At 46.2% G+C, this 26357-nt stretch overlaps 1 protein-coding gene across 1 annotated transcript; it reads left to right on the top strand.

The window, feature by feature from the left end:
• Positions 1-7965: 7965 nt before the first annotated feature.
• On the top strand, positions 7966-19249 carry LOC116957771 (claudin-4-like). The gene is made up of 3 exons (XM_032980119.2): positions 7966-8541; positions 13884-14137; positions 16041-19249. Exons 1-3 carry the CDS (start codon positions 8065-8067, stop codon positions 16321-16323), a joined length of 1014 nt encoding a protein of 337 aa, XP_032836010.1. The 5' UTR covers positions 7966-8064; the 3' UTR covers positions 16324-19249.
• Positions 19250-26357: the final 7108 nt, after the last annotated feature.

The raw sequence follows: 26357 nt of genomic DNA, 5'->3' as shown, positions 1-26357 counted from the left end.
CGGTAAAGTCACGTTGAAAAGAAACAATAAAATAATAAAATATATAACAATACAATTGTCACGACGTTTCGACTGTAACACAAACAGTCATCATCAGGTGTGAAAACCAACGGCAAGAAACATTTGAAAGAAGTGGCGGTTTGTATTTATTAATTAATTTTTTTACGTTAGCACCACAGACAGCGATTTGACAGTTTAGAAGGACGAGTCCATCTGTGTTCGGAAAAGAGGAGGGGGGAGACGAAAAATTAGCGCGGTAAAGCCACCGTAAGCGTGAACAATTAAGACCCGAAATGGTTTATCAAATCCTTCCAATGATTGCTAAGCCAGAATCCATCTTCTCGGTTGAAATTGTCTCTGTGTTTGTATATGTGGATAGCCTCATGAACGAATCTCTCATGGTTGCCCGATGGCTTGCAAAGAACCTCTGTCTTGGAGAAGTCAATGTCATGTGAGCCCACTGAATTATAACAGTGATCTGCCACGGCCGAGGTGTTGGTCCTACCGTGTTTAAGGTCTGCTTTGTGTTCACGAATGCGGTCCGAGACATGTCGTTTGGTTTCTCCAATGTAACTACTACCACAGAGGCAACTTAGTTTGTAGACACCAGGGTACTGTATGTCCGGAATCACATCTTGAACCAGATCACGGATTTTATGTAATGTGTTGAAACGGACCTGGATCTTGTGTTTGTTCAAGATTTTGGAGATCTTTTTTGTGATCCCCGCAATGTAGGGTAAAGTGATGGTTTTGAAAGGCTCCTCAAGAGGGTCCTTCTTCATGGTTTGAGTGATAGCTTTGCGGATTGTATAGTCGGAGTAACCATTAGCCTTAAGAGCTTGGTGTACGTGCTTGAGTTCACTGCCTATGTGATTCTGGTCGGATATGCATTGGGCTCTATGGTGCAGAGTCTTGATGAGATAATTCTTCTGTGATGGATGGTGGTGGGAATCCGGTTTCAGATAAGCATCCGTATGGGTAGCTTTCCTGTAGACAAAGTGGCTCATTGAACCATCAGGTCTCTTTTTTATTAGGACGCGTGATTCCCTCTTGAGGAGCCTTTCAAACCCATCACTTTACCCTACATTGCGGGGATCACAAAAAAGATCTCCAAAATCTTGAATAAACACAAGATCCAGGTCTGTTTCAACACATTACATAAAATCCGTGATCTGGTTCGGTCTGTGAAAGATGTGATTCCGGACATACAGTACCCTGGTGTCTACAAACTAAGTTTCCTCTGTGGTAGTAGTTACATTGGAGAAACCCAATGACATGTCTCGGACCGCATTCGTGAACACAAAGCAGACCTTAAACACGGTAGGACCAACACCTCGGCCGTGGCAGATCACTTTTATAATTCAGTGGGCTCACATGACATTGACTTCTCCAAGACAGAGGTTCTTTGCAAGCCATCGGGCTACTATGAGAGATTCGTTCATGAGGCTATCCACATATACAAACACAGAGACAATTTCAACCGAGAAGATGGATTCTGGCTTAGCAATTATTGGAAGGATTTGATAAACCATTTTGGGTCTTAATTGTTCACGCTTACGGTGGCTTTCAGACAGCATACATTAATTTTTCGTCTCCCCCCTCCTCTTTTCCGAACATAGATGGACTCGTCCTTCTAAACAAACTGTCAAATCGCTGTCCGTGGCGCTAACGCATAAAAAAAAATACAAACCGCCACTTCTTTCAAATGTTTCTTGCCGTTGGTTTTCACACCTGATGATGACTGTTTGTGTTACAGTCGAAACGTCGTGAGAATGTTATTTTTAATATATTTTTTATTATTTTATTGTTCCCTTCAATGTGACTTTACCGAAAGAACCAAGAACATGAATCACTGCAGTCACGAAAGCTTTAAATCAAAATTTAGTGACTTGCTTACCCTTTTCTCTATGTTGCACTCCTATCGTTGTTTTGTATTGTTTGCTGATAGTGGACATCTGAAAAAAGTTTCATTGCTCATCGGATTCTCCTGCAGTCTAAAAATTCTGATAAAGATTCTGATTGTGACGCGTGCTGATATCATCACGTGCACACGCTCAGCCTCCCCAGCCCGTGCACTCTGAGACTCGCTCCACTGCTTGGCTGCTGTTGTATTATTATTCTTGACCCATCGTCAGCCACATTCCCAGTAAGCGGTGGTCAAATGTTTGTATGCACAGTATGTTGAACTTCTTTCGCACCGTACGTACCCAACCGTGCTAATCGGAGGTGCACGTCATGTGTGGTGCCGCCGCGGAGCAGCTCCATCGGGGGCCGTACCCACCACCGTGATACCACCACCGGGAGGTGACAACGCCGACGCGGCGCGCCCTCGCCGCCACCCCCCCCCCCCCCTGCACGAACGCACACGCCCCACATAGAGCCGGGAGGGAAGGTCACCTGGCCGACGGGTTTTTATCCAGAAGCCCCTAATGGGATCAAGCTTCATGGTTTCCTGCAGCCGGGAAATTGGGCAATCTCCCCCCGTAGCTGACGTGCACCGCGGCGCCGTGACCTGATATTAAAATTACGTGGTCACGGCGGAGGCAGTAGAGCCACCGTGGATAAAATCACACACACATGGCACGGGGCGTAGGAACGGCAGTACGACTTTGTCATAGGTAAAATTAGGGACCCCAATAACAACGGGACAGGAGCATTCTGAAATCTGAATGGACAAGGCAGCACGGGGTGCGGAAGCATCCGAATGCCTTTTGTTTTAGGTGTGTTTTAGAATGTGAAATAGACGAGAATAACTCGGCCTCTGAATGGACAGGGCAGGCGTGGGTGCGGAAGCATCTGAATGCCTTTTGGGTGGATAAAATACGGAGGCTTAGCGTAGCAAGAGAGACTTCTTCAAATCATCGCGGTCCACGGAGCAGGAGAGTCAGCCGTTCGAGACGTCCGTGTGACAAGCTCCAGCGCAGCCAGGCTCAACCCTCTACGGAGACGACTCACAGCCTCGTCCTTCTACAGCGTTCAGCGCAGCAGAGTGGAAGTAAGCGCAAGTGAGAGAGAAGTGAGTTTGAGTGATTTAATCGAGAGTGGGGAGCGGAGCGACAGGCAGAGTAAATTCAGTCTAGGATCCCAGGGGAAATAGGCTGGCATCCACTGACCCACACAAATACGCGTAGCTTAACGGGTTACTCGCAGTAAATAAAATCACTGGTAGGGGGATAAACTGTGTCGGGTGGTCTTTGGGAGTGTGAAGAGGAGGGTTGAGCATGCTTGGTGTTCGCGTACCTGTACGATTGTTTACAGTAGTGTTTAGCGCCCGCGTGCCTAAGCGACTATTTTCGGTGGTGTCTAGCGCTCGTGTACCTGTGCAATTGCTTACAATAGTGCTTAGCGCTCGCGTGCCTGTGTGACTGTGTTGCGTTCGCGCGCCTGCGCGATTGTCTAATAGCGAGGTACCGCGCTAAGCGCCTGGCGTGCGCGTATTCGCGCGGCTGTTTAAACGGCCCTTTAAATCGGAGCGAAGTGACCCCCCTTCAATCAGCAGCACGCGCACGGCAAACGCCTCTGGCCTCCCACCCCCGACCCCCCACTACCTCGCGTGTGATTGGTGCAAGGGGCTCGGCAGGTGGTAGCATCGTGTTTGTTATTGCCTGAGCGCGTGGAGCGTGTGTGTGAGGGAATCACGCGTCGGCGTGCCGCACCTGTTTGTTCACGTGCGGGATGGGGTTTTACTTTGCGAGCGCGCTAACCGCAGCACGCTGCCGCTGAACAGCGTAGCGCGTCGTAAGCGTAGAGCAGGCGGCCGCATCCAATTGAAACATTCCTACACGGGCAGCCGCAAAGTCGGGGGCACAAGGGGGCGAGGGATTGGGGGTCGGTAGCCCGGACCCCACAGAGCAGCCGGGGGGTAGTGGGACAAATGTAGCGGGGGAGTCGGGAGACAACGGCCCCAACAATTCGGTGATGCCGTGGGACGGTAGCCCCCACACATGCTTGTGTGTTTTACTAACCCCTAGTGTTAAAGCAAGGGATTACGTCCGTGCAGCACCACATCGTATAAACTTACAGTTATTTACTATAACGGATTGCTGTTAGCCATTAACCAGTCGCATAGCGTGATGGACCCTGGTGAAATAAACTAAATAGGGGGCACCCTAGCCATATCCTCCCCTCTTCATACTCCAGTACCTGAGCCCCTCTCGCGCCATGAACGCTGGTGCAGTTGCACCGCCTGCACACTCGATAGCTGTGCCAGAGCCGTGAGTCAATGCAGTGCCGTTGCCTCCCATGCTGTGCCGGCGCTTGCTGCCACCGGCTCCAAGCTGCTACTGCTGTGGCGGGAGTCGCTATAGCGATGATCAAGGGCTGCTGCTGCTACTGCTACTCTGCAGGGCTCCTCTGAATGGCAGAGACCATGAGGAGGTGGAAGGGCATTCCGAGTAAGAGAGTGGAGCCCGTGGCTGAATGAGAATGAATTGCTGAGGCAGGAACCCTTGATGAGGGTGGAGAGACGGGGTGGGCTATTGTGAGCTGTGGCAGTGTGTGTTGGAGCTCCAACTAGCGGGTATCTTTGATTAACTTCTTTTGCACCGTACATAGCCAATTGTGCTAATCGAAGGTGCGGGGGAAGGACAACAAACAACAAATGTGTTGTGGTTAGCGTTGGCGTAGTGGCCAGAGCACGGCGCTACACACCCAGTGTGTATGAGTTCAATTCCCGTTCACAGCTAACAATTCCCGGCCACAGCCAATATTGGTGATGATTATCTGAACCGGTACTAGGCCTGCCCTAAGTCGACTCAGCTTTAAATAAGTGCCTGGTGCTATGTATAAACATCAGCACTGGGGAGGTGAAAATGGCTGCGTGTGGTCCTGGCCACACCATCTCGCCGTGTTTTTAATCGGTGCTCGCCAACAAAGTACTCCACGAGTACTCCGAGGTCAAGGTTCATTTCCTGTAATGTGCTCCACGAGTACTCCGAGCTCAAGGCTCATTTCTTGTAATGTACTCCACGAGTACTCCGAGGTCAAGGCTCATTTCCTGTAATGTACTCCACGAGTACTCCGAGGTCAAGGCTCATTTCCTGGAGCTGTTGCCAATGCAGCTTCCAAGAAGACAAGAGTAGTTAGAGCTATTTATGTCTTGAATAAACGCACTTCTTTAATCGGGCCTTCACCCCCTAGTTATGGCCGGTTAGCCTTCAGGTTATGTTTATTTCCTTGCTTTCCATACACGGTGGCACGTTGGGATCTATGTGTAGTGGGTAATAAACTGGAGGAATCCATACTCTTTGGTTCTTTCGGTAAAGTCACGTAGGTAGAAAACTAATATATCACGACGTTTCGATCACAACACAAGCAATCATCATCAGGTGGGACAACCACAGCAAGAAAAAAACTGCTGCAGTAGTTTCAAATCAAGAAGCTTCAAATCAAGATTAAACTGGAGGAAGCTTACTCTGAGGCAACACATTTATTACAACACCAAAATACTACAACGCAAAGGGGTAACGGCCCGTTCCACCCGATACTCTATGTATCTTACTGGCTATCACATCGCCTACACTGCTGGGGCTTGAGTCTTCTCTTGAGTCTTCACTGGTTATAAGCTGGAGCTCTCACTGGTACGAGCTCGAGCCGACCCTAGCCAGGGGTTCGGCTCTGCCCATTGGGCTCTTCTCTGCAGGGCTCCAGGTGAGGCTGTTCGGTCTTCAGCCAAACGATGACTGAGCTGGACCCCTCGGGGACCTGGCTTTTATACAGGATCCCGGGTCACTCCGCCCCTGGCCACGCCTCCCTTCCAGAACCTTCTCCAAGGGCCTGGATAATTACCTCATCCCCCAGCCCCCTTGCCTGGGGTCTGGGGTCCCGACCGTCGGTGACGATGCTCCCCCCCAGGCATTGCCGAGGGCCAACAGCCAATGAGTAGTAGAGCCCTTCATCACGATCAGCCGATCCGGCCTCTCTGCTGCTCCCTACTGGCGCAAGCTAGTACTGCCGACTATGAGTAGTGGCGATCATGGTCAACCATTCCACTACATATGGATGAAATGCGCCTCACACATGTAAATTATTATTGTAGCTATAGGAAGATTGTCTCTATTATGGTGTTGGTAGTATTAGCACAGTCTTGGCGACCTGGGTATAATTACTATCGGATTCTGAACATCTCAGATGTCAATTCCGCTTCACATTCATGCCAAGTGCTGCAGCGGTGTGTTTACGAATGTCAACAAGGGAATGTAATAAATATGGAGCCAGCCATGCATGACACTGGTCCTCCTGCTGTGCTCACGCACCACGGATCTCCCTTGTAACAAATCCGAGTAAATGGCTAAACGGAACCATTCGTGTAACACGTAAAATAAACTTAAATTATTGGTCTCTATGTAGCTCAATGTATCTCTACGTATCTATACAAGTCTCTGTGTGAAGTAGCCGGGCAACTGGCTAAACCTGACCATCCGTGTAACAAATTAAACTCAACACTCCTTTGTACAGTACTATATACAATAATCTTCAGCAGCAGCCATGCTCAATCCACTGCTGAATGAAAGCCTCCCGAAGCCATCGCCATCCCTCTTGGTCCTGCGCCATCGTTATTATACTCGACCACCGGCTAATAAGGGGCGCCACGGTGGCGAGATGTTAATTACCTCGCCTGGTATGCAGGAGGTCGTGGGCTCTATTCCGACCCTGACGCCTGTATATGAGCTTGCATGTTCTCCCCGTGGTTGCGTGGATTTTACTTCGGGTCCTCCGATTTTTCCCTCCACATTTAGATTTAACAACAGCACGCGTTTAGAGTATGTGGCCTGCTATACATTTCCACATGATAAGCCACTTCGTTGGGCTATCATTTGTGGCTAGGTCGCTTCTGAAAAAGAGCTACCTAGCTCAATGGGCCTTACCTGGTAAAAGAAAAATAGTGCATAGTTTAGTTTTATTACCCCTCCTCGCGACGCATCCTGCCCAAGCCCACGTTTTTGATAGTGGAGATGATATCTCTAGCTTTTTGTGAGGTCGCACTCATCACACAAAGTGCTTGCCATAAATGAACCAAAGTATCTCGTAAAGGAGCATAAACCATCACGGCAACTCCGGTCATCCTCGCCATCGAACAAAGACGGTCCCTGCATCACTCGTTTTTAGATGCGCTTCTGTGGTCGTCTGGAACGCTCTTCCTTCGGATATTAGGAATCCACTGGAGCTATGCACCTCTGATTAGTAAGGTTCGCTACGTACGGTGGAACAGAAGTTCATCATACATACAGACAGCGTGCGTGTGTGTTGTTTAATCCGTGTGTTCCACTTAATGTTACTCAGGGTAATTCCCAAACATGCACCTCTCCGTGCTTCTCTGGGCACTTTTCAGCGGTTGCTTCATATTTTTAGTTAGTATTCGTGTTTCTGATCCATAAGCCAGAGTCGGTAATATACAATGTGAAACAAGCGATATTCTGGAGGCGCATATTGGTATGGTGATTTTCACGTACAAGTTCAGTTTGATTAATCAACACGTTCCGTGCCAATAATCTCTCTGGCCTCTCTATGCGCTATTGATGAGGGTCATTGCCCCAAACGTCACCTATTAATATACTATAAAAAAATTGTTACATTTTCTTCTTTAAGTTATTTGGTTATCTTTCCTTTACTTTACAGTCCTATCGTGTTTTTGTATTGTTTGTTGTTTGAATGTTCTGACCTTCCCCTATTGGACATCTGTGAAAAATAGCTTTATTTTTCATCGAATTCCTCCAGTATTAATATTGTGATTTTGATATGTGTGGAATTACCTCAATAGGTGCTCACCAGCAGCAGTCGTCATGATAATCTAAACTAAGGATAGTAAGCTAGACTCGTTGTTAAGGTGAGGGGTGGGTGAGCAAGTGGTGTATGGGTTGTAATGATGAGGAATGCAGAGGGGGTATGGGTGGAGGAGGAGAGGTAGTAGTGTGGGTGCTGAAAGGAGGTTAGAAAGGAACGAGGTGGTGGGGGGGAGCTGGATAGTGGTGGGTGTACGAGGGCACAAGAGGCAGGCAAAATGGGACGGCATTCTTTTTAGCACATTGATTATTTATTTCCCAAAGAACCCTATTCATCCCACAAATGCACGCTCAAAGACTTGAGCAACGACCGCCGTCACCCGAACGCACGCACCCAGACTCCTCGCCAACTGCTCAGATTAGAAGCAACTTGTTTTCTGCTCCTCGATTTAATGCGCACATAAGTGCGTTTGGGTTTTTTGCAGCGAAACCCACGTGGCAGCAGCAGAACACCTTAAGCGCGCAACTTTTCTTTGACGAATATCCTCGAATCAAAAAAAGGCTCGGAGCTGCGTGCATCTCACCCGTTCGGCTCCATGCGTTAGCGTTCGTATCCACATCCCAACGCGCTTTCATGATGGGCTCAGCCACAGTGGAGGGGTTGGCTGTGGCCCTCTGTTCCATCGGCTGGCTCTGCGACATCATCGCTTGCGCCATTCCCATGTGGCGGGTCACTGCCTTCATCGGAAACAACATCGTGACAGCCCAGGGCATATGGGAGGGCCTCTGGATGAGCTGCGTGTTCCAAAGCACGGGCCAGGTACGTGAGGATTTGTGTATCTAAGGATGGAGTGTGGAGCGGTGGCGTTGCGGTTAGCGTGCTGCGCTTTGAACCCAGCAAAACAAATTCGATTACCGCTTATGGCCAACATCAGTGTTAATTATCTGAAGCGGTCCTGGGCTTCAGTTGGGTAGACTCAGCCTCAACTTAGTACCTGGTGCGATGTGTAAATATCGCCACTAGGGAGACAAAGGTGGCCGGGCGTGGTCCTGGCCACCCACCCTATCGTGTGCCATGTTGGCCTTCATAGGTGCTTGCTAACAACACTTGCCCCAACAGTCTGTTTAGGCTATACGGGGAATCTTTGTCTTTATTTTATGTAAGGATGGAGTATGGGATGTCATTTCAGTCAGTCTACACCATAATACATGGATCTGTCTCGTGGCATCCTGTCTGCGAGCCTTCGACGCGTCACATGCTTTTAAAGTGCACCTAGCCTGACACAAGTGCTGCGGTGACATCACTGCCACTTAGTGGCGAATGACGGCTGTTGTTGTTGGTATGGCATGCATGAAGTGCATGATGGGGTAGCGGTTTGTGAGAATGGGAGATGTTACTAACTGGCTCCAGACCAGAATGACAGAACGTGGTCCGATGGCTCACATTGTTGAGAGTGCCGACCTGGGACTGCTACCATCCTCGGTTGGAATCCAAGCCATTTGTTTGTTATGACATTGGGTTATTAAGTTGTGTAGCGAGTTGATGGTCTCAGGCCGGCCACCAAAAATATTCACTGCTCTTTCGCGGTTGAAACGCAATGCTGCAGCATCAGGGGACACCCTGAAAGCAATTTGATAGTTAAAGCCAGAGCCTTTCTGCGTGTCCATTACTCTTAGTTATGTACCGAAATTAGATCGGTTTTGATCTTTTCACCTTGTATACGTGCATCACGCAAAAAAATCAGGATTCAGAAAACCGTGGTGAATAACGATCGAACGTTTGGCGTCATCGGGCATGCGTGGTGGTGACAGAGTCAGGAGAAGGAATTTGATATTCTAAACTATTTAAAGCCACATTTATATCTGTGGATATTGTCCAGCCATTGTGGCATCCTTCCCACATGTCCAAAGTACTCCTGAAGGAATTGACAAACACCATCACTAAATAATATAATAATAGGGGTTTTCCCCTTTTTATGGCAACAAAACTGAAACCTTTTTACAAGGATTCATGTCTGCATTAACCACAATACCTGCAGTCAAAATGCAAACAAAAAACATACTATGCTAATATATGCATTGTCCTTGAAACTGATTGGTCCACACCAAGGGACGGCCTTTGGCGTCATCTGGTCGAGCACCAATTGGGTCGAGGCTCAAAAGAAAGCCGTAATTATCCAAAATTTATGTTAATTATGCGCATAAATTATGCTAATTCGACAGATAATCGTATTCAATTATGCGAGTGGGTGCGATTATGCTAATGCAAACCGTTATGATAATCAGGCCCCGCCTCGCTGACGAGGGTCGGATTATCAATCGGGATCATGCAATTAATCGTGTGAGGTAATGCCAGTGTGATGCAAGTATGCCAGATTAAACTCGGCTTCGTTGTTTAATTTCGGATTAACGCTCGGCAATACAATTATTCTCGCTTTAACATTTACTGAGTGTATTAGTGTATTTATGTCAGGTCTACAAATTCAGATCTCAACGCAGAATACAGTTCTTATAGATACGAGTATTATGCTTGAAACAGGAAATAAACACGCAACCACTTCTGCGTTAATCAATTTATTTTCTAACTAAACCTTAACTAAAAGATGTAACTCTCGGCTTTGGAATTATCATTACAGTACCAACACAGTAACCACGATTGCGTTGTTTCACTTTGGCGACGGCACATGTGATTAATTCCACCGCGTAACGCGAGCTCAATTGGTGAGAGAGAGAGTCGTTAAAACATGCATGCTATTCTACACAAAAACTTTAATAACGTCCTTCGAATGATTGCTCAGTTTGTACCCATCTTCTCGGTTCAAGCTGTCTGTGTTTATATATCTGGATGGCTTCATGAACAAATCTCTGATGATAGCCGGTGGGTTTGCAGAGTACCTTCGTCTTGGAAAAATCTATTTCGTGTGAGCCCACAGCTTTGAAACAATGATCAGCAACGGCAGAGGTATTGGTCCTACCGTGTTTCAGATCTGCCTTGTGTTCGCGAACACGGTCCGAGACATGCCGTTTCGTTTCCCCAATGTAACTGCTGCCGCAGCCACAACTTAGTTTGTAGACACCAGGGTATTGCATGTAAGAAATCACATCCTTTACAGATGGGATCTAATCACGGATTTTGTGTACTGTGTTGCAGTGACGTGCGGTGAGGTCAATGGCTGGGGAGGCACTGGCTCGTGCCAGAACCAGAGTCACTCACCGAGGCAGATGTGATAGCTGCCTCCCCTGGTGCTTTTTCATTGCAGTTTCATGACGAGACCAGCGAGCCTAAACATCTTTATACACATACGTGTAATAAGTTAACTGGAGTATAGAAGGCGAGGACATGAAATGAAGGGATCTACAAACATTACATTGGTGACATACTGAGATAGTAACAGGCACGCGCTTATTGCCCGCGCTCCATCCAGTTACTGAGGGGTTGCGCAATCAGAGGGGAGGCTGAGCTCGTCGCTGCCTCACCTCTCGTCTCTTCCTCTATTTGGCGATTTTGACTGTAAAAATGATTGGAATCGTACAGAAATGACATTTCATAGTAAAGGTTTTTGGGTTAGATCGCGTTTATTTATAAATGTGTCGTAACCCTCCACCACCCGACACTGCCAATCAGCAAAAAAAAGTGTCACGTTGACAAAGGACAAATAATTCACTACTTCAGCTGAAGTAGTGAATTAACCCTAACCCTTTGTCAACGTGACACTTTTTTTGCTGATTGGCCGTGTCGGGTGGTGGAGGGTTACGACACATTTATAAATAAACGCGATCTAACCCAAAAAACCTTTACTATGAATAATATTGGTCGCGAAAGCCTACGTGTTAAACAGAAATGACATTTATAACACAGATCAGTGGAGAAATCAATTCTGATTATTCTCTTTTTTAACTTTTCGTAACAGCTATTTTAATTGGAGTATGATAGGTGAGGCTCTGCCTCCCCTGCCTCCCCTGACCGCACATCTCTGCTGTGTTGAAACGAACCTGGATCTTGTTTGGTGAAGATTTTGGAAATATTTTTGGTAACCCCTGCTATGTATGGCAAAGTGATGGTTTTTATTGGATCCTCAGATGGTTGTCTATGGGCAGACAACCATCTGAGGATCCAATCAAAACGAGGTATGGTAAAATGACCATCCCTCATGACCCGCACAGCATTGGGAGGCCCTTATCCACCGGTAGTAAGTCTCAATAAGTGCGACACCGGCACATAAGTATCCACCACAGCTGCCTGCCAGGTGGTCTCGTCTGCTCACATTTATTTTAATGGTTACCTAAAACAAGAATCAAGACAACCACAATGTAAATTTTGATTTAAAGCTTTTTTATTGTTTTATATATATATTTTATTATTTTGTTGTTTCCCTTCAACGTGACTTTACCGAAAAAACTAAGAATATGAACCACAATGTACTTCTTCAGGAAGTGCTGATGACTTTTGAACAATGCATAGAGAGGCCGAGTGCTCTGTCCACGTGTCCGTGTGTTGTTTGAAACTCATGGTTTTTCTGCGTGCACTCTGATTCTGTTATGATTCCGGGAGTTTTGTCGTCATTTACAGATTTGATGCTTTCCCTGCTCAACACGCAGTTGCCCTCCCGCGGCTTTGGTGAGGGCAACTTGCGCGTGTTTGCTCGCCATGTCACCCTTGATACATTGCTTCCGAGTTCTGTTTCATAACAATAGAGTAGTCTCAGGATGGATGACTTGGGCTGTCCATCGTTTCCTCACACACGATGGAATAGGAGCTGGCCACGCACGTGTGCATGGTATATTAATTTGATTAATGCCAGAGAATTTTGATCAAACGTTATTAAACACAAGAGCAACAGTATGCGTTAAAGTTGTTGCCAGCTCACATGAGCAATGAGGCTGGCCGAGTCTATCCAAAGGAAAACGACTGGTAACTCCCCGCACAAAGTGGTGCTCGTTTTATCGGCCCCCAGAGGGAGGAATGATGGGCTGAGTTAATCCGCTAACCGGGACTGTGAACTAGCAACCTTCCGATTGCGAGCCGCTCGCTCTCTAGCGCTAAGTAGCCACCTGGGTGTCGAGGAGATGCCGTACTTTGGCTCGCCAGGAGAAGGCAGTAGAGAAAGTGGATTAATCGCCATCTGTTTCCATCTGTACGAAGGATAGAGTGGTGCCGCCCTCGCACAAAGGCGTGGATTTTCTCCGGTTGCTCCGGTTTCCTCTCACACGTTGTGTAATAAACACAACTAGTCGTTGATTAGCTGAAAACATCTTTAAAATAAAAGGTCTATGAGGCAAGGCCCTCCTGTAACTTGCTGACCCACCCATACTGTAGATCTGTGAAAAAGAGTTTCATAGCTCATCGGATTCCTCCTCCAGCCTAAGTAAAGATTCTGATCCTCAAAAGAAAGAGTCCCACGAATCAGCTTGGCTGACGGCGCTTTGGACGGCAGATTTATGCCAGAAAGGCGCCACGTTTATTTTAATAATCATTAAATTAACTAACTAATTAACTTAACTGGTTCTCCTGGACGTAAAACCTCTAAAATGTCACGTGCACGACGACACTGTGGGGAGGTGGGGCGAGAGACCAAAAACGACAATGGAGCGTGGAGGGGTGGTGGAGGGGTGGCGGCCGCGGTGAGATGGTGTCGTGCAATTTTAAGAAAAGTGAAACCGACCCATAGGATATTTATTTATTTATTTCAGGGGCGCCACGGTGGCGTGAAGGTATCTGCCTCGCCTGATGCCTGCTGTATATTTGGCGTTTGCATATTCTGCTCGTGGCCGCGTGGATTTTTCTCTGGGTCCTCCGGTTTTTCCTTCCACATTTAGCATAATGCGTTTTGAGTATTGGCTGCTATAAAATTCCGAGTGATAAACCACTTTGTTGCGATTTAATTTGTGGCCAGATCGCTTCTAAAACAAACTAATAATTTAGTGGGCTTTGCCTGGTACAATAAAATATAGTTTAGTTTATTTATATTTTTTATTTGTTTACCTTTCCTATACGTTGCACTCCTATCGTGTGTTGTATTGTTTGTTGGAACGTTCTGGCCCACCCCTACTGGACATATGTGAAAAAGAGCTTGAAAGCTCATCGGATTCCTCCAGCATTCACTTGCTCATTCTGATTCCGAGATGACAATTCCCAGCGCGCCGCCGTGCCGTCTGCCGCAGGTGCAGTGCAAGGTGTACGACTCGGTGCTGGCGCTGGGCCCGGAGCTGCAGGCGGCACGCTCGCTCTCCGTGCTGTCGGCGCTGCTGGCGCTGATGGCGCTCCCGCTGGGTCTGGCGGGCGCGCCCTGCACGGGCTGCGCGCGGGGCGACGCACGCTCCAAGGCACGCGTCTCGGCGCTGGCGGGGACCCTGGCCGCGCTGGCGGGCGCCCTGCAGCTCGCTCCGCCCAGCTGGACGGCGCACGCGGTCATCAGGTATCTCACACCGCGATGACCCAGTCAGAATCAGAAGTTTATAATAATACTTTCATTTTACATAGCTTCATTCATGCTAATCGCATCCCACAACGCTGTACGTTCATCTATATATATAAAAGTCAAAAGTTATGTATGGGTTTGTGGCGGGGTTTCTGTGTGGGTTTCTAGTGGGGTTTGTGTGTGGTCACGCGCTTGGCTCTCCAACGGTGGGGTTTACGTAAAAAAAATAGCCAGGTACCACGCCGTAAGCCCCGCGGTGAGCAAGCGCTAGTCCTTTTTCACATCCGTCAACTTTTAATTAGTTTAACTATCGATTTAGTGCTATATTTGTGCCCTTCCATTGTATTTATTTATTTATGACGCATGCATGACCATGACGTGTGCACGACTAAACCAACTCACTCGCCTTTGGTGAGGAGGATGGCCCATGCCAAGTCGCACGCCTTTGGTGGGAGTGAGGGGGACATTTTCTTTGGCGTTAAAAATCCTATTAAAAATATACTAAACTTTCAGATAAATTCTTCACTGTCTCATGTCCCCCCCACCCTGATGCGTGCAGTTATTACTACTATACAGTCGGTAGATGCTACCACTATAGGCCGTAGATATTACTGCAGAGCGGCCGGGGACATCGTGCCTGGGAAGGGTCAGGGGTAGTTGCCCAGCCTGCCAAGGTGCCACCTCGGCCGGCTGGACAATCTAGGCGAGGCAGGAGGCTCTGCACGGGACTAGGCCTCACCACGCCACTCTATCAGGTGAGTACTTTGTGCTATTGAGTCGATAAATACTGCTATAGAGTGCTACTGTAGTGATAGCAGGTACCACCACAGTTGGTATGCACTGCTGTAATCATAGCAGGTACCACCGCAGTCAGAATGCACTGCTGTAATCATAGCAGGTACCACCACAGTCGGTATGCACTGCTGTAATCATAGCAGGTACCACCATAGTATGCATTGTTGCAGTGAAAGCAGGTACCACCACAGTATGCACTGCTGTAATCATAGCAGGTACCACCACAGTCAGTATGCACTGCTGTTAGATTTTTAACACAAAAAGCACAAACAGCAAAAAAGTTATCACAACGAAGAAATGAGTCCATGAGGTCTACACATCCCAGACCACAATCTCAACTTTTTAACCAAGCCATGAAACTTCACGGGAAGGGCGGTGGTGGAGTGCCAACAAGTTACAACTCATTTATATAAATCAGTCCAACGTCCAAAAAGTGACTACTGATTTTCAGTGTATGCCTGGATGAATAAAAGGCGTTTAGTTCCGATTTTAATGATTACATGATGCAGTTGATTTGTCGGATGTGGAGTGAGAGGGTAAAGCCAATTGAGCTAAGAAGTTATTTTTAGTTTCAAGGGCGACTCGGGCAGAAACCTGGAACAGGAGTCCGATGAGCTATGTCACAGATGTCCAGCTAAGGGTCACGTGGGGTCAGCGGGTTACATCAACAACAAACAATACAAACAACAATATAAGAGCAAGATAGAGAAAAGGTCACACAGTCTCTAAAACTAAATATGTAAATACAGATTAATGAAGTATAAAGTACAAATTGCACAAGCACATGGATTCCTGTCGATTTGTTAACAGCAAATACTCAGCTTGAGTGGGGCAAGGCTGCAAAACAACAACAGTCACAGACCACACCAAGACAACACCGTCACCCCCTCTCTTCTCTTTTAACAATCTCTGAAAGGTGTTCAATGCATGTTTGTACGTATGTTGAACTTCTTTGACACCTTACATAGCAAACTGCGCGAATCAGAGACGCATGCCTGCAATTTCACCATTCCCGTGGCCGTGTCGGCACATGCGACTCGAATCCACGCCGTGCCGTAAGACGCGCGTCGCGTAACTGTGCCGATGTGGCCGCGTGTCGCGTCAGGGACTTCCACGACCCGACGATTCCGGCGTCGCTCAAGAGGGAGTTGGGGCCGTGCGTGTACGCGGCGTGGCTGGGCGCCGGCCTCCTGCTCCTGGGTGGCTCCCTGTTGTGCGGCGGCTCGTGCGGGGCTTGCGGGGCCCACACGGAGAGCACGAGGGGCGCGTGGCGGGACCCTTCGCCTGCCTGGGACCGTCCCCCGCAGCAGCCGCTTGCGGCGCCGCCCGTGCACAGCCACGTTCCCATGAGCGCCGCCCGCAACTACCTGAAACGCAACTACGTGTGAACACCCGTTGGCGCCCCTGGGGGTGTTGGTCTTATTGTTATGTTTTATTCTAAACTTCTAAAGTCTTTGTGGTTCGAGGGTGATGTCTCATTGGAACCGACATGACCGACTTGGTTAACGTACCTGTCAGGTTAACATCAGAATTAGAATCCTTATTTATACGACAGGAGGAATCCGATGAGCTACAAAGCTCTTTTTCACAGATGTCCAGGGCGGGTCGGCAAGTTACAACAGCAAACAATACAAACACGATAGGAGTGCAAAGTAGAGATAGAGGTAAGAAAGTCGACCAACATCAGTTGGTTGGCCTTAGACTTTCACAATACTTAATAAAATAAGATAAAAGCATGTATAAGAATGCGTGGAGTTGTCCAACTTTAGATACGAGAGAGTCGCCCAGAAAGTAATACCCCGCATTAAAAAAAATATTCCCACTGAAAAACGTTCAAACATTTGGTGCTGTAAGATTGAACTATCCCGATCCTTTTCTGCACATAACCCCGCAACAATTAGTCATCAAAATGGCATGGCTTAGTAATGTGCATCGCAAACAAAGCGAGCTGCATTTGAGTTCATATTCTTTGGCTCTTTCGGTAAGGTCACGTAGATAGGTTCAAAGAAAATAACAAAATAACAAAAAAACTACCACGCTTGTGTTGCGATCGAAACGTCGTAGTTTTTTGTTATTTTCTTTGAACCTATCTACGTGACTTTACCGAAAGATCCAAGGAATATGAATTCCTGCAGTCACGAAAGCTTTAAGTCAAGATGCAATTGAGTTGTTGACCGCAGAGATCAAGTCAGTGGGCAACATTCACAAAAAGGCTAAACACCGTCTACGGAGACGATACCAGGACACAGCAGAAGCCATGTTGGTCACTGCTGGGTAAAACGGGAAAAGACATTAGCAGAAGGTCGAGGAACAGCTGATCTCTCGACACTGTGCTGCTTGCTGATAACACGATTCGTCGCGACCGACGCATCACAACCAGGGTGGTTGCGCTTGTAACCAATACATCCGATGGGTAGGTTTTATTTTTCTTCAACACATTTTGGCCAAGAAAAAAAAACAGTGGGGCATTACTTTCTGGGCGACCCACGTGGTTACAGAAGTAACAGATCCCTACTCAGCATAGGGTGCAATCCATATGCCCCCCCACCTTAACACCTGTAAATCATTCGGAAAGTTATTGGGAAGACAACACATCGGGATGTGAAAGTGCTAAAATGACACTGCTAACAAACTCACAAGCGACCCGGTTGTTGCACTTCACACCACCACTGGGTTGCAGGCTCTACCAGCCAAGCAGTCTCTCGTTTCCTTAACGTGTCACCGCCCAGCCCCGTAGGGATCTGGAGGGGGAATCTACCCCCATGCCCCCTGCTGAAAGTTCAGCCTCCATTTAAATTCAGCCCACTTCAACCATAAGCAGGGGTCGGCAACCTGCATCTCCGGAGCCACATACGGCTCTTTAAGGAATCCTTTGTGACCTCATTCACGTGCATTGCGGCTTTTGAAATACTGTACTGTTTTTTTTAATCCAATTCGAAAAAAATGTCTCTTCTTGTTACTTTGGTGTCCGACCCCTGACCCTAATAACCACAGCCACCACAGAACCACCACAGCCACCACAGAACCACCATAGAACCACCAGGCATGTCATGATGTGCCCTAACCACCGCACGTGATAAGATACATTTTCAGGATTCAGGGCCACTATTTGAATCAAGAATCGTTTAGATTCCCAATTGTATTGTCTGTAAATTGTTTTTTTTCCCCATTAGCCTAAAACCTTACATTTACATATAATTTACATTTTTAGTATGGCACTGTAACTATCTAACATATTAAATGTTTTATCTGTGTACATATGATCTGATGAATTTATCATGAGAAAATATTTGAATATACGAATCATCACGCACATCATGTAGCACCATAATCTTTGCCACTTTCACAACATCCTCTACTATCAGCATCACTACCAGCACCATCAGCACCACAACCATCTCCATCGCCAACCGCAACATCATCACCACCATGCCCATCATCACCACAGCTTCCAGTAAATGTAGAGAGCCTCTACGGGGTTGGGTTAGGTCCTGAGCTTTGGGCAGTGTGTGTGGAGATGTTCTCTTCCTCGCCTGGTATACAGGAGGTCGTGAGTTCGATTCTGTCCCTGGCGACTATGTTTGGAGTTTTCGTGTTCTCTCTCTCTGCCCGCGGTCGCGTGTTTTTTTCTCCGGGTCCTTTGGGTTTCCCTTCACATTGAGTAAATGACGCGCGTTAAGAGTAAATGGCTGCTGTATATTTCCACGTGATAAGCCCACTTCGTTGAGCTATAATTTGTGGCCAGGTCGCTTCTGAAAAAGAGCTATGGAGCTCAGTGGGCCTTATCCGGTAAAATAAAAAAAATTTATAATTTGAGTTTTAAATTCACAAATCTCAATAAGAACGACACGGATCTGTGGGACCTTTCACACATTACCCTGATACACATTGGCTAGGGATCGAAAGGGAATGTAGTGAAGTCAAATCGATTTCCTGCTCAAATGAGTACTGAGGCGGTGCCCTTCTCCCGTTTACAGCCGCGAGCCACAGGTGCAAATTCCACATTCCTGTGACACGGATTAGTCTATCAATAGGATACCCAATATTTACTTCCACACAAAGTGGTACTTACTTGATCAACCCCCGGAAGAATGATGGATGAGGTCAACCCGCAACCAGTGATTTGAACTCGTAACTTTCCAATGGCGCGTTACTCACACTGCCGCTGAGCCACCTGGCACTAAAGTTACAAACACTGAAATATTTGTCTTAAATGCCTTGGAAGTGTTTTGTTAGTATAACATGCTATTATGAGTTGGTTTTCTGTTATTGTTTGCTTACATTTTTCATATAAAGTTACAATATACTAACAAATGCATGTGTTGAGCTTTCTGTGAACTCCGGTCGTGGCCTGGTAGTGGAATGCAACTGGTGACCCTGCTCTTTAGTATCAACTACCCCACAAAACACCGAGACGGGCCGAGGCCACGCGGACAGGATCGCACGCTCTGGCTTGGGGAGTCGAACTCGGCCACAGAAGGCAGATTGATAAACAGCTGTCACGCCTCTTGCTCTCTAGAAAAGAGAAGTCACCTGTTGTGTCTTAGGATTGAGTTTTGGATTTAAAACGTTGATTTTTTAAAAGGACAATTTAGGTGGCGAGATGTTAGCTACCTCGCCTGGTATACAGGACATATTGGGTTCGATCCCGAACGTAACGCCTGTATATTTTGATTTTGCATGTTCTCCCCGTGGTCGCGTAGATTCTTATCTGGGTCCTCCGGTTTTTCCCTCCACATTTATTATCAACATCATACGTATAGAGTATTTGGCTGCTATAATTTCCACATGATACGCCACTTCATTGGGCTATCATTCGTGGCCAGGTCGCTTCTGAAAGAGCTATATATAGCTCAGTGGGCCCTACCTGCTAAAATAAAACGTTTGTTTAGTTTAGGAGTAGCAACTCCAAATATAGTAGTAATAACTCCAAATATACAGGCGTCAAGAACGAAACCCACGACCTCCTACATACCAGGCGAGGTAGTTAACATCTCGCCACCGTGGCGCCCACTTCTTTTCCATTTGATTCCTGAGGCCACGGCTAACATCAGTGGTCAGCGTGGAAGAAGTGGGACACATAGCCTCTGGACGCGAGGGCCTTTTTAGAGCGAGCACCTTTTAGAGGGGGGCTCTTCCATCAGCAGTGGCGTGAGAAAGCAATTGCAGGGCTGCGCCCATACCGTCACTCTCTCTTAAAAAGATTATCGGCTGAGCAATGGGATCCTAAAACCTTGGGGCTGGGCTCTGCAACACAGAAAGAAGCTCATTGCCAGCGTGGCTCACTCAGCACTCTTAATTAGGGTCTAGATTACAATCTTAGGAACATGGGGGGTGATGGCAGGGGAGGGAGGACAGGCGAATGGAGATCACAAGAATAAAGTCCTTTCATAATGTACACTGTTGTGGCCATTGCACGAATCCCATAGAGCGAAGAGTTTGTTTTTATTAAAAGCGCGACGAGAATCACATATTGGGGCGGGGGGGGGTCGACGAGTGGTGGCGCAGTGGTAAGTGCACCGTGGTATGAATAATCCTTCCACTTCAGTTTGATTTCCGGCCAGGCCTAGCATCATTGGCGAGTGATACCCGAACAAGTCCTGGCCAACCCTCCTCCGCACTCCTTCGTCTTTCACCCACCCCCACTGACCAACATGGTGAAGTATGGTCAATCAAAGCACCACAGCGTGGGGAGGGCTTCATGCATCCATCAGTGGATTTAAAAAAATAACATCCGGCAGGAGCGATTCAAGCGGGGCTGACTGCTACTGTGACTCTGCCTATCGAAACGGTTCTAGAATGTTGCTTGTGCTAAACCAATGCTGCTGAAATGATTCAGCCCCAGAAAGCAGTGGAACGGATGGGAGTGTAAGTACTGTACGTGCATTGTTGCTTCTCTAATTTATTTGGTGACTGGAAGTCTCCCATCCCGGTGTCAAAGTCTCCCGGTGTCTCATCCCGGTCTATACGCATGTACAGTGAGGGAAAAAAAGTATTTGATCCCCTGCTGATTTTGTACGTTTGCCCACTGACAAAGAAATTATCAGTCTTTAATTTTAATGGTAGGTTTATTTGAACAGTGAGAGACAGAATAACAACAAGAAAATCCAGAAAAACGCATGTCAAAAATGTAATAAATTGATTTGCATTTTAATGATGGAAATAAGTATTTGACCCCCTCTCAATCAGAAAGATTTCTGGCTCCCAGGTGTCTTTTATACTGGTTACGAGCTGAGATTAGGAGCACACTCTTAAAGGGAGTGCTCCTAATCTTATCGTGTTACCTGTATAAAAGACACTTGTCCACAGAAGCAATCAATCAATCAATCAGATTCCAAACTCTCCACCATGGCCAAGACCAATGAGCTCTCCAAAGATGTCAAGGACAAGATTGTAGACCTACACAAGGCTGGAATGGACTACAAGACCATTGCCAAGCAGCTTGGTGAGAAGGTGACAACATATTCTTAGTTTTTTCGGTAAAGTCACGTTGAAGAACGTGACTTTACCGAAAAAACTAAGAATATGAATTACTGCAGTCACGAAAGCTTTAAATCAAAGGTGACAACAGTTGGTGCGCTTATTCGCAAATGGAAGAAACACAAAAGAACTGTCAATCTCCCTCGGCCTGGGGCTCCATGCAAGATCTCACCTTGTGGAGTTGCAATGATCATGAGAACGGTGAGGAATCAGCCCAGAACTACACGGGATGATCTTGTCAATGATCTCAAGGCAGCTGGGACCATAGTCACCAAGAAAACAATTGGTAACACACTACGCCGTGAAGGACTGAAATCCTGCAGCACCCGTAAGGTCCCCCTGCTCAAGAAAGCACATATACATGCCCGTCTGAAGTTTGCCAATGAACATCTGAATGATTCAGAGGACAACTGGGTGAAAGTGTTGTGGTCAGATGAAACCAAAATGGAGCTCTTTGGCATCAACTCAACTCGCCGTGTTTGGAGGAGGAGGAATGCTGCCTATGACCCAGGAACACCATCCCCACCGTCAAACATGGATGTGGAAACATGCTTTGGGGGTGTTTTTCTGCTAAGGGGACAGGACAACTTTACCGCATCAAAGGGACGATGGACGGGGCCATGTACCGTCAAATCTTGGGTGAGAACCTCCTTCCCTCAGCCAGGGCAATGAAAATGGGTCGTGGATGGGTATTCTAGCATGACAATGACCCAAAACACACGGCCAAGGCAAAAAAGGAGTGGCTCAAGAAGAAGCACATTAAGGTCCTGGAGTGGGCTAGCCAGTCTCCAGACCTTAATCCCATAGAAAATCTGTGGAGGGAGCTGAAGGTTCGAGTTGGCAAACGTCAGCCTTGAAACCTTAATGACTTGGAGAAGATCTGCAAAGAGGAGTGGGACAAAATCCCTCCTGAGATGTGTGCAAACCTGGTGGCCAACTACAAGAAACGTCTGACCTCTGTGATTGCCAACAAGGGTTTTACCACTAAGTACTAAGTCATGTTTTGCAGAGGGGTCAAATGAGTTATCTCATTAATATGCAAATCAATTTATAACATTTTTGACATGCGTTTTTCTGGATTTTGTTGTTATTCTGTTTCTCACTGTTCAAATAAACCTACCATTAAAATTATAGACTGATCATTTCTTTGTCAGTGGGCAAACGTACAAAATCAGCAAGGGATCAAATACTTTTTTCCCTCACTGTATATACAGTATATGTGTGTTATTCTGTGTTTATCCCGGATATTTTAGAGATGGCAATTCTCCTGCTGTGTATCCTACTGCTATCCCTTCCGGCCATGTCTAGTGCCACACTTAACTCTACAAACAGCTACCCTCGTTACTTTGCGTCCATACTTGTTGTTCGATTTGCCACTACACCTGCTAATGAAACAGCTCATAGACACTTCTACACTCCATCATTGTATCCTTTTAAACCCTATCTTTGTCCCATTACTTCACCAGCACTCCTTCCAAACTTCATTCTGCTCTTAAAATAACACCATCTGCGAGTTACTGCTATTTGTCCAAGGTTCGCCGCTCTTCATCCTTTCACAGAAAATACTTGTGCAAACTATTAATTCTACTTTTCTTATTTCTGGGCGGTATTGAGCTTCATCCTGGCCCAAATGAAAAGAACTCGTATAATTCTGTAGATTTTTCTGGCAGGAAAGGTGTTGGTGTTCTACATGTCAACATCAGAGGGCTTGTGATTAAATTAAGTCAACTAAAAGTAGAAATGGCAAATTTTGACCCGAACATTTTTTGCCTAACAGAAACATTTCTCACTCCTGCCGTCAATGACTTGCAGATTGCGATTGACAACTACAACCTTTTCCGGCTTGACCGAGGATCTAAAGGAGGTGGAATTGCCATCTATGTTCGTAATACTATTGCATGTTCACTAGCTCACTCCTTGTTTAAAAAATGTTGCTTTGAAGGTCTGGCTCTCCGAATAACTCTCCCAAATAATCAACAGATATTGGTAGTGTGCTGCTATCGACCGCCTAGTGGGAAGGATGTTGAAGCTGCATCTGCACTGAGAGAGCTTTTTGGGGGCCTCCCTAAAGGTGAAATAGTTTTAGTGGATGATCGAAATTGGAATTGGCTAAACCCGCCGGCCGTGGCCACAAATTTTACAGATTAATTTAATCTGTTTCAATAATAAATGTCCCCACAAGACCCAACCTAAAAAAATCTGGGACAGTCATCTCTGCTTGACGTCCTATTGACAAATGCCCCTCACAATTTCACACTGACTGGTGTTCTGGGTAATAACCTTAGTGATCACTCCTTCATTTTTGGGGTGAGATCATCAGCCAGACCCAAAGCCCCCCCTAAATTGGTTGAGAAGCACTCTATGAGACACTTCAGCACTCAGGCATTTACTAATGATGTGCTTCACTCGGATATTGACAAGGTCTGTGATATCCCCAACCTGACTACGGCTTGGGAGACCTTCAGGTACACGTTTCTCCAAATTCTTAACAAACAGCTCCGTTGGTTAGGTTTAAAACTAAAGGCAACCGCCCACCATGATTTGATCCTTTGATTACAAAGCTCATGAAAACTAGGGACAAGGCTTGGGCATGTGCTCAGAAAAGTAATTTGGTCAATGACTGGCTAGAATACAGGATTTTAAAGAATAGATGCGTCAAAAAAATACGGCATGCAAAAATGCCTACTTTTCCTCCACTCTCCTGGAATCACATGGAAATGCCAGGATTTTCTGGAAAACAATCAAATGTACCGAAAAGGCATCCAAAACAGACAATCTGCCCGTTGAGCTTAACCGAAATTGGGAATATTTTTTCAGATCCCCAAAAAATAGTTGACAATTTTTACCTTCATTTTTCTGAAGCTGGTAATCTTTTTGATAATGTATTGGGAGTCACCCCTGCTCATGCAAATTCCTACACCCCTGTCCAACCATTAAACGAATTTAGTTTCCAGCCAATCCACGAAAGTAATGTTCTGAAACAACTGTCCTACCTGAAAGGGTCCTCCTCTACCGGAGCAGAAAGTATTCCCGTCTTTGCTCTACTAACTGTTGGTCACCTAATATACAAACCTATAGCCCATATTTTCAACCTGTCCATCAAAGAAGCATCAGTTCCTCTAGAATGGAAACATTCCTATGTCCGTCCATTTCATAAAGGGGGCCCTAAAGATGATCCAAATAACTACCGACCTATCTCAATTTTGTCCCCGTTGATGCAAATTTTAGAAAAATGATTGACCTACCAAATTAGCAGTTTCCTGTCCACCAACAATCTACTACATCTAAAACAATCTGGGTTCCGAAAAAAATGCAGCACCACATCTGCTGCATTAGACTCTCTGAATCACATTTACAGTAGCCTTGATAATAAGCAGTACTGTGCCTGTCTTTTTCTAGACCTGTCCAAAGCTTTTGATACAGTAGACCACAACACCCTGCTTAGTAAACTAAGTTGCCTCTGTTTTTCCGAAAACGCAGTAAAATGGTTACAAAGTTACCTCTTTTCTCGCACCCAAACTGTATTCACAGATGGTTGGAGGTCAAACAGTGTTAAGATAACAAAAGGGGTTCCACAGGGTTCCATCCTCGGCCCCCTTTTGTTCTCTCTTTATGTCAATGACTTGAGCATTGACCTGGATCATTCCAGGGTAAATCTTTTTGCAGATGACACGATACTGATTACTGCTGGCCGCTCTCCGGGTGACGTGATTGCTAAGCTACAGGGTGATTTCCACAAACTACAACATGACTTAGTTGCTCTATAACTAGTCCTGAATACATCCAAAATCAAGGTACTATGCTTCTCACCAGGACTAAATCAGGAAGTTATTTTTCCCCAATTACATTCCTTAAATAATTATCAAATAGAGCAAGTCAAGATCTATAAGTATCTTGGGGTCATCCTGAATTCAAAACTGAATTTTGAAGATCACATTGATTATATTGGTAAAAAGACAAAAATAAAAATTGGTTTTCTGTATCGACACAAGCACTGCTTCCCCCCTCTGTTCCGTTTGGAATTGATAAAAGCTACCATACTGCCTCTACTTGATTACTGTGATATCGTGTATAAATCAGCCCCAAGTACTGTACTGAAGAAGCTTGATTCCATCTATCACTCGGCCTTAAGATTTACATTGAACTGCCCATATAGGACTCACCACTGTGATCTATACATGGGGTCAAACTTAACATCTCTTAATGTTCGACGGCATGTGCACCAGATCTTATTTATTCACGATCTACTTACAAAAAAATCCGCAGACTACCTGCTGGGTCTCCTCTCTGTTTCAAAGAACAAGTTTGACCTCAGGTCTTCGCTCATTTACCAGCTTCACATTCCCTATTGCCGTAAAAAACTGGAGGAAGGGCCTTTGCTATTGATGCCCCCAGGGTCTGGAATGCTATTGCCAATAAACTGCAACTTGAATCGCTACCAATGAGATCTTCTCTCAAAACTGCTTTAGAGGACCTACATCATTAGACCTCCTTTGCCAATACCAAAATGTAATAATAGGGTTTTTCCCCTTTTTTTCTGGCAACAAAACTGAAACCTTTTTACAAGGATTCATGTCTGCATTAACCACAATACCTGCAGTCAAAATGCAAACAAAAACATACTATGATAATATATGCATTGTCCTTGAATCAGTTTGGTTAATGGTTTGGTTAATGCAGACATGAATCCTTGTAAAAAGGTTTCAGTGTTTTTGCCAGAAAAAAAGGGGAAAACCCCTATTATTACTCTAGAGGAGTTGTACACCCTTAGCTGCCACTGCTATTCATTGGCGTAAAATAAAAGAAAATGTTTTTGCTCCGGATGACGCAGCAAAGTATTATCTGTATTTTGATTCGGCGTGCTGATCTTAAAGGTGCATTGAAAAATTTAATACTCAGACTAATGCTTCTGTTGTTGTGGAGTAACTCATGCAGCCAGCTA

The sequence above is a fragment of the Petromyzon marinus genome, chromosome 38 (genome assembly GCF_048934315.1).
Source record: "Petromyzon marinus isolate PM22_M1 ecotype Great Lakes invasive population chromosome 38, UKy_Petmar_22M1.pri1.0, whole genome shotgun sequence".
NCBI classification, from domain to species: Eukaryota; Metazoa; Chordata; class Hyperoartia; order Petromyzontiformes; family Petromyzontidae; genus Petromyzon; species Petromyzon marinus.
Note: the sequence above shows the minus strand (reverse complement) of the source record. Positions and strands in the feature narration are given on the sequence as shown.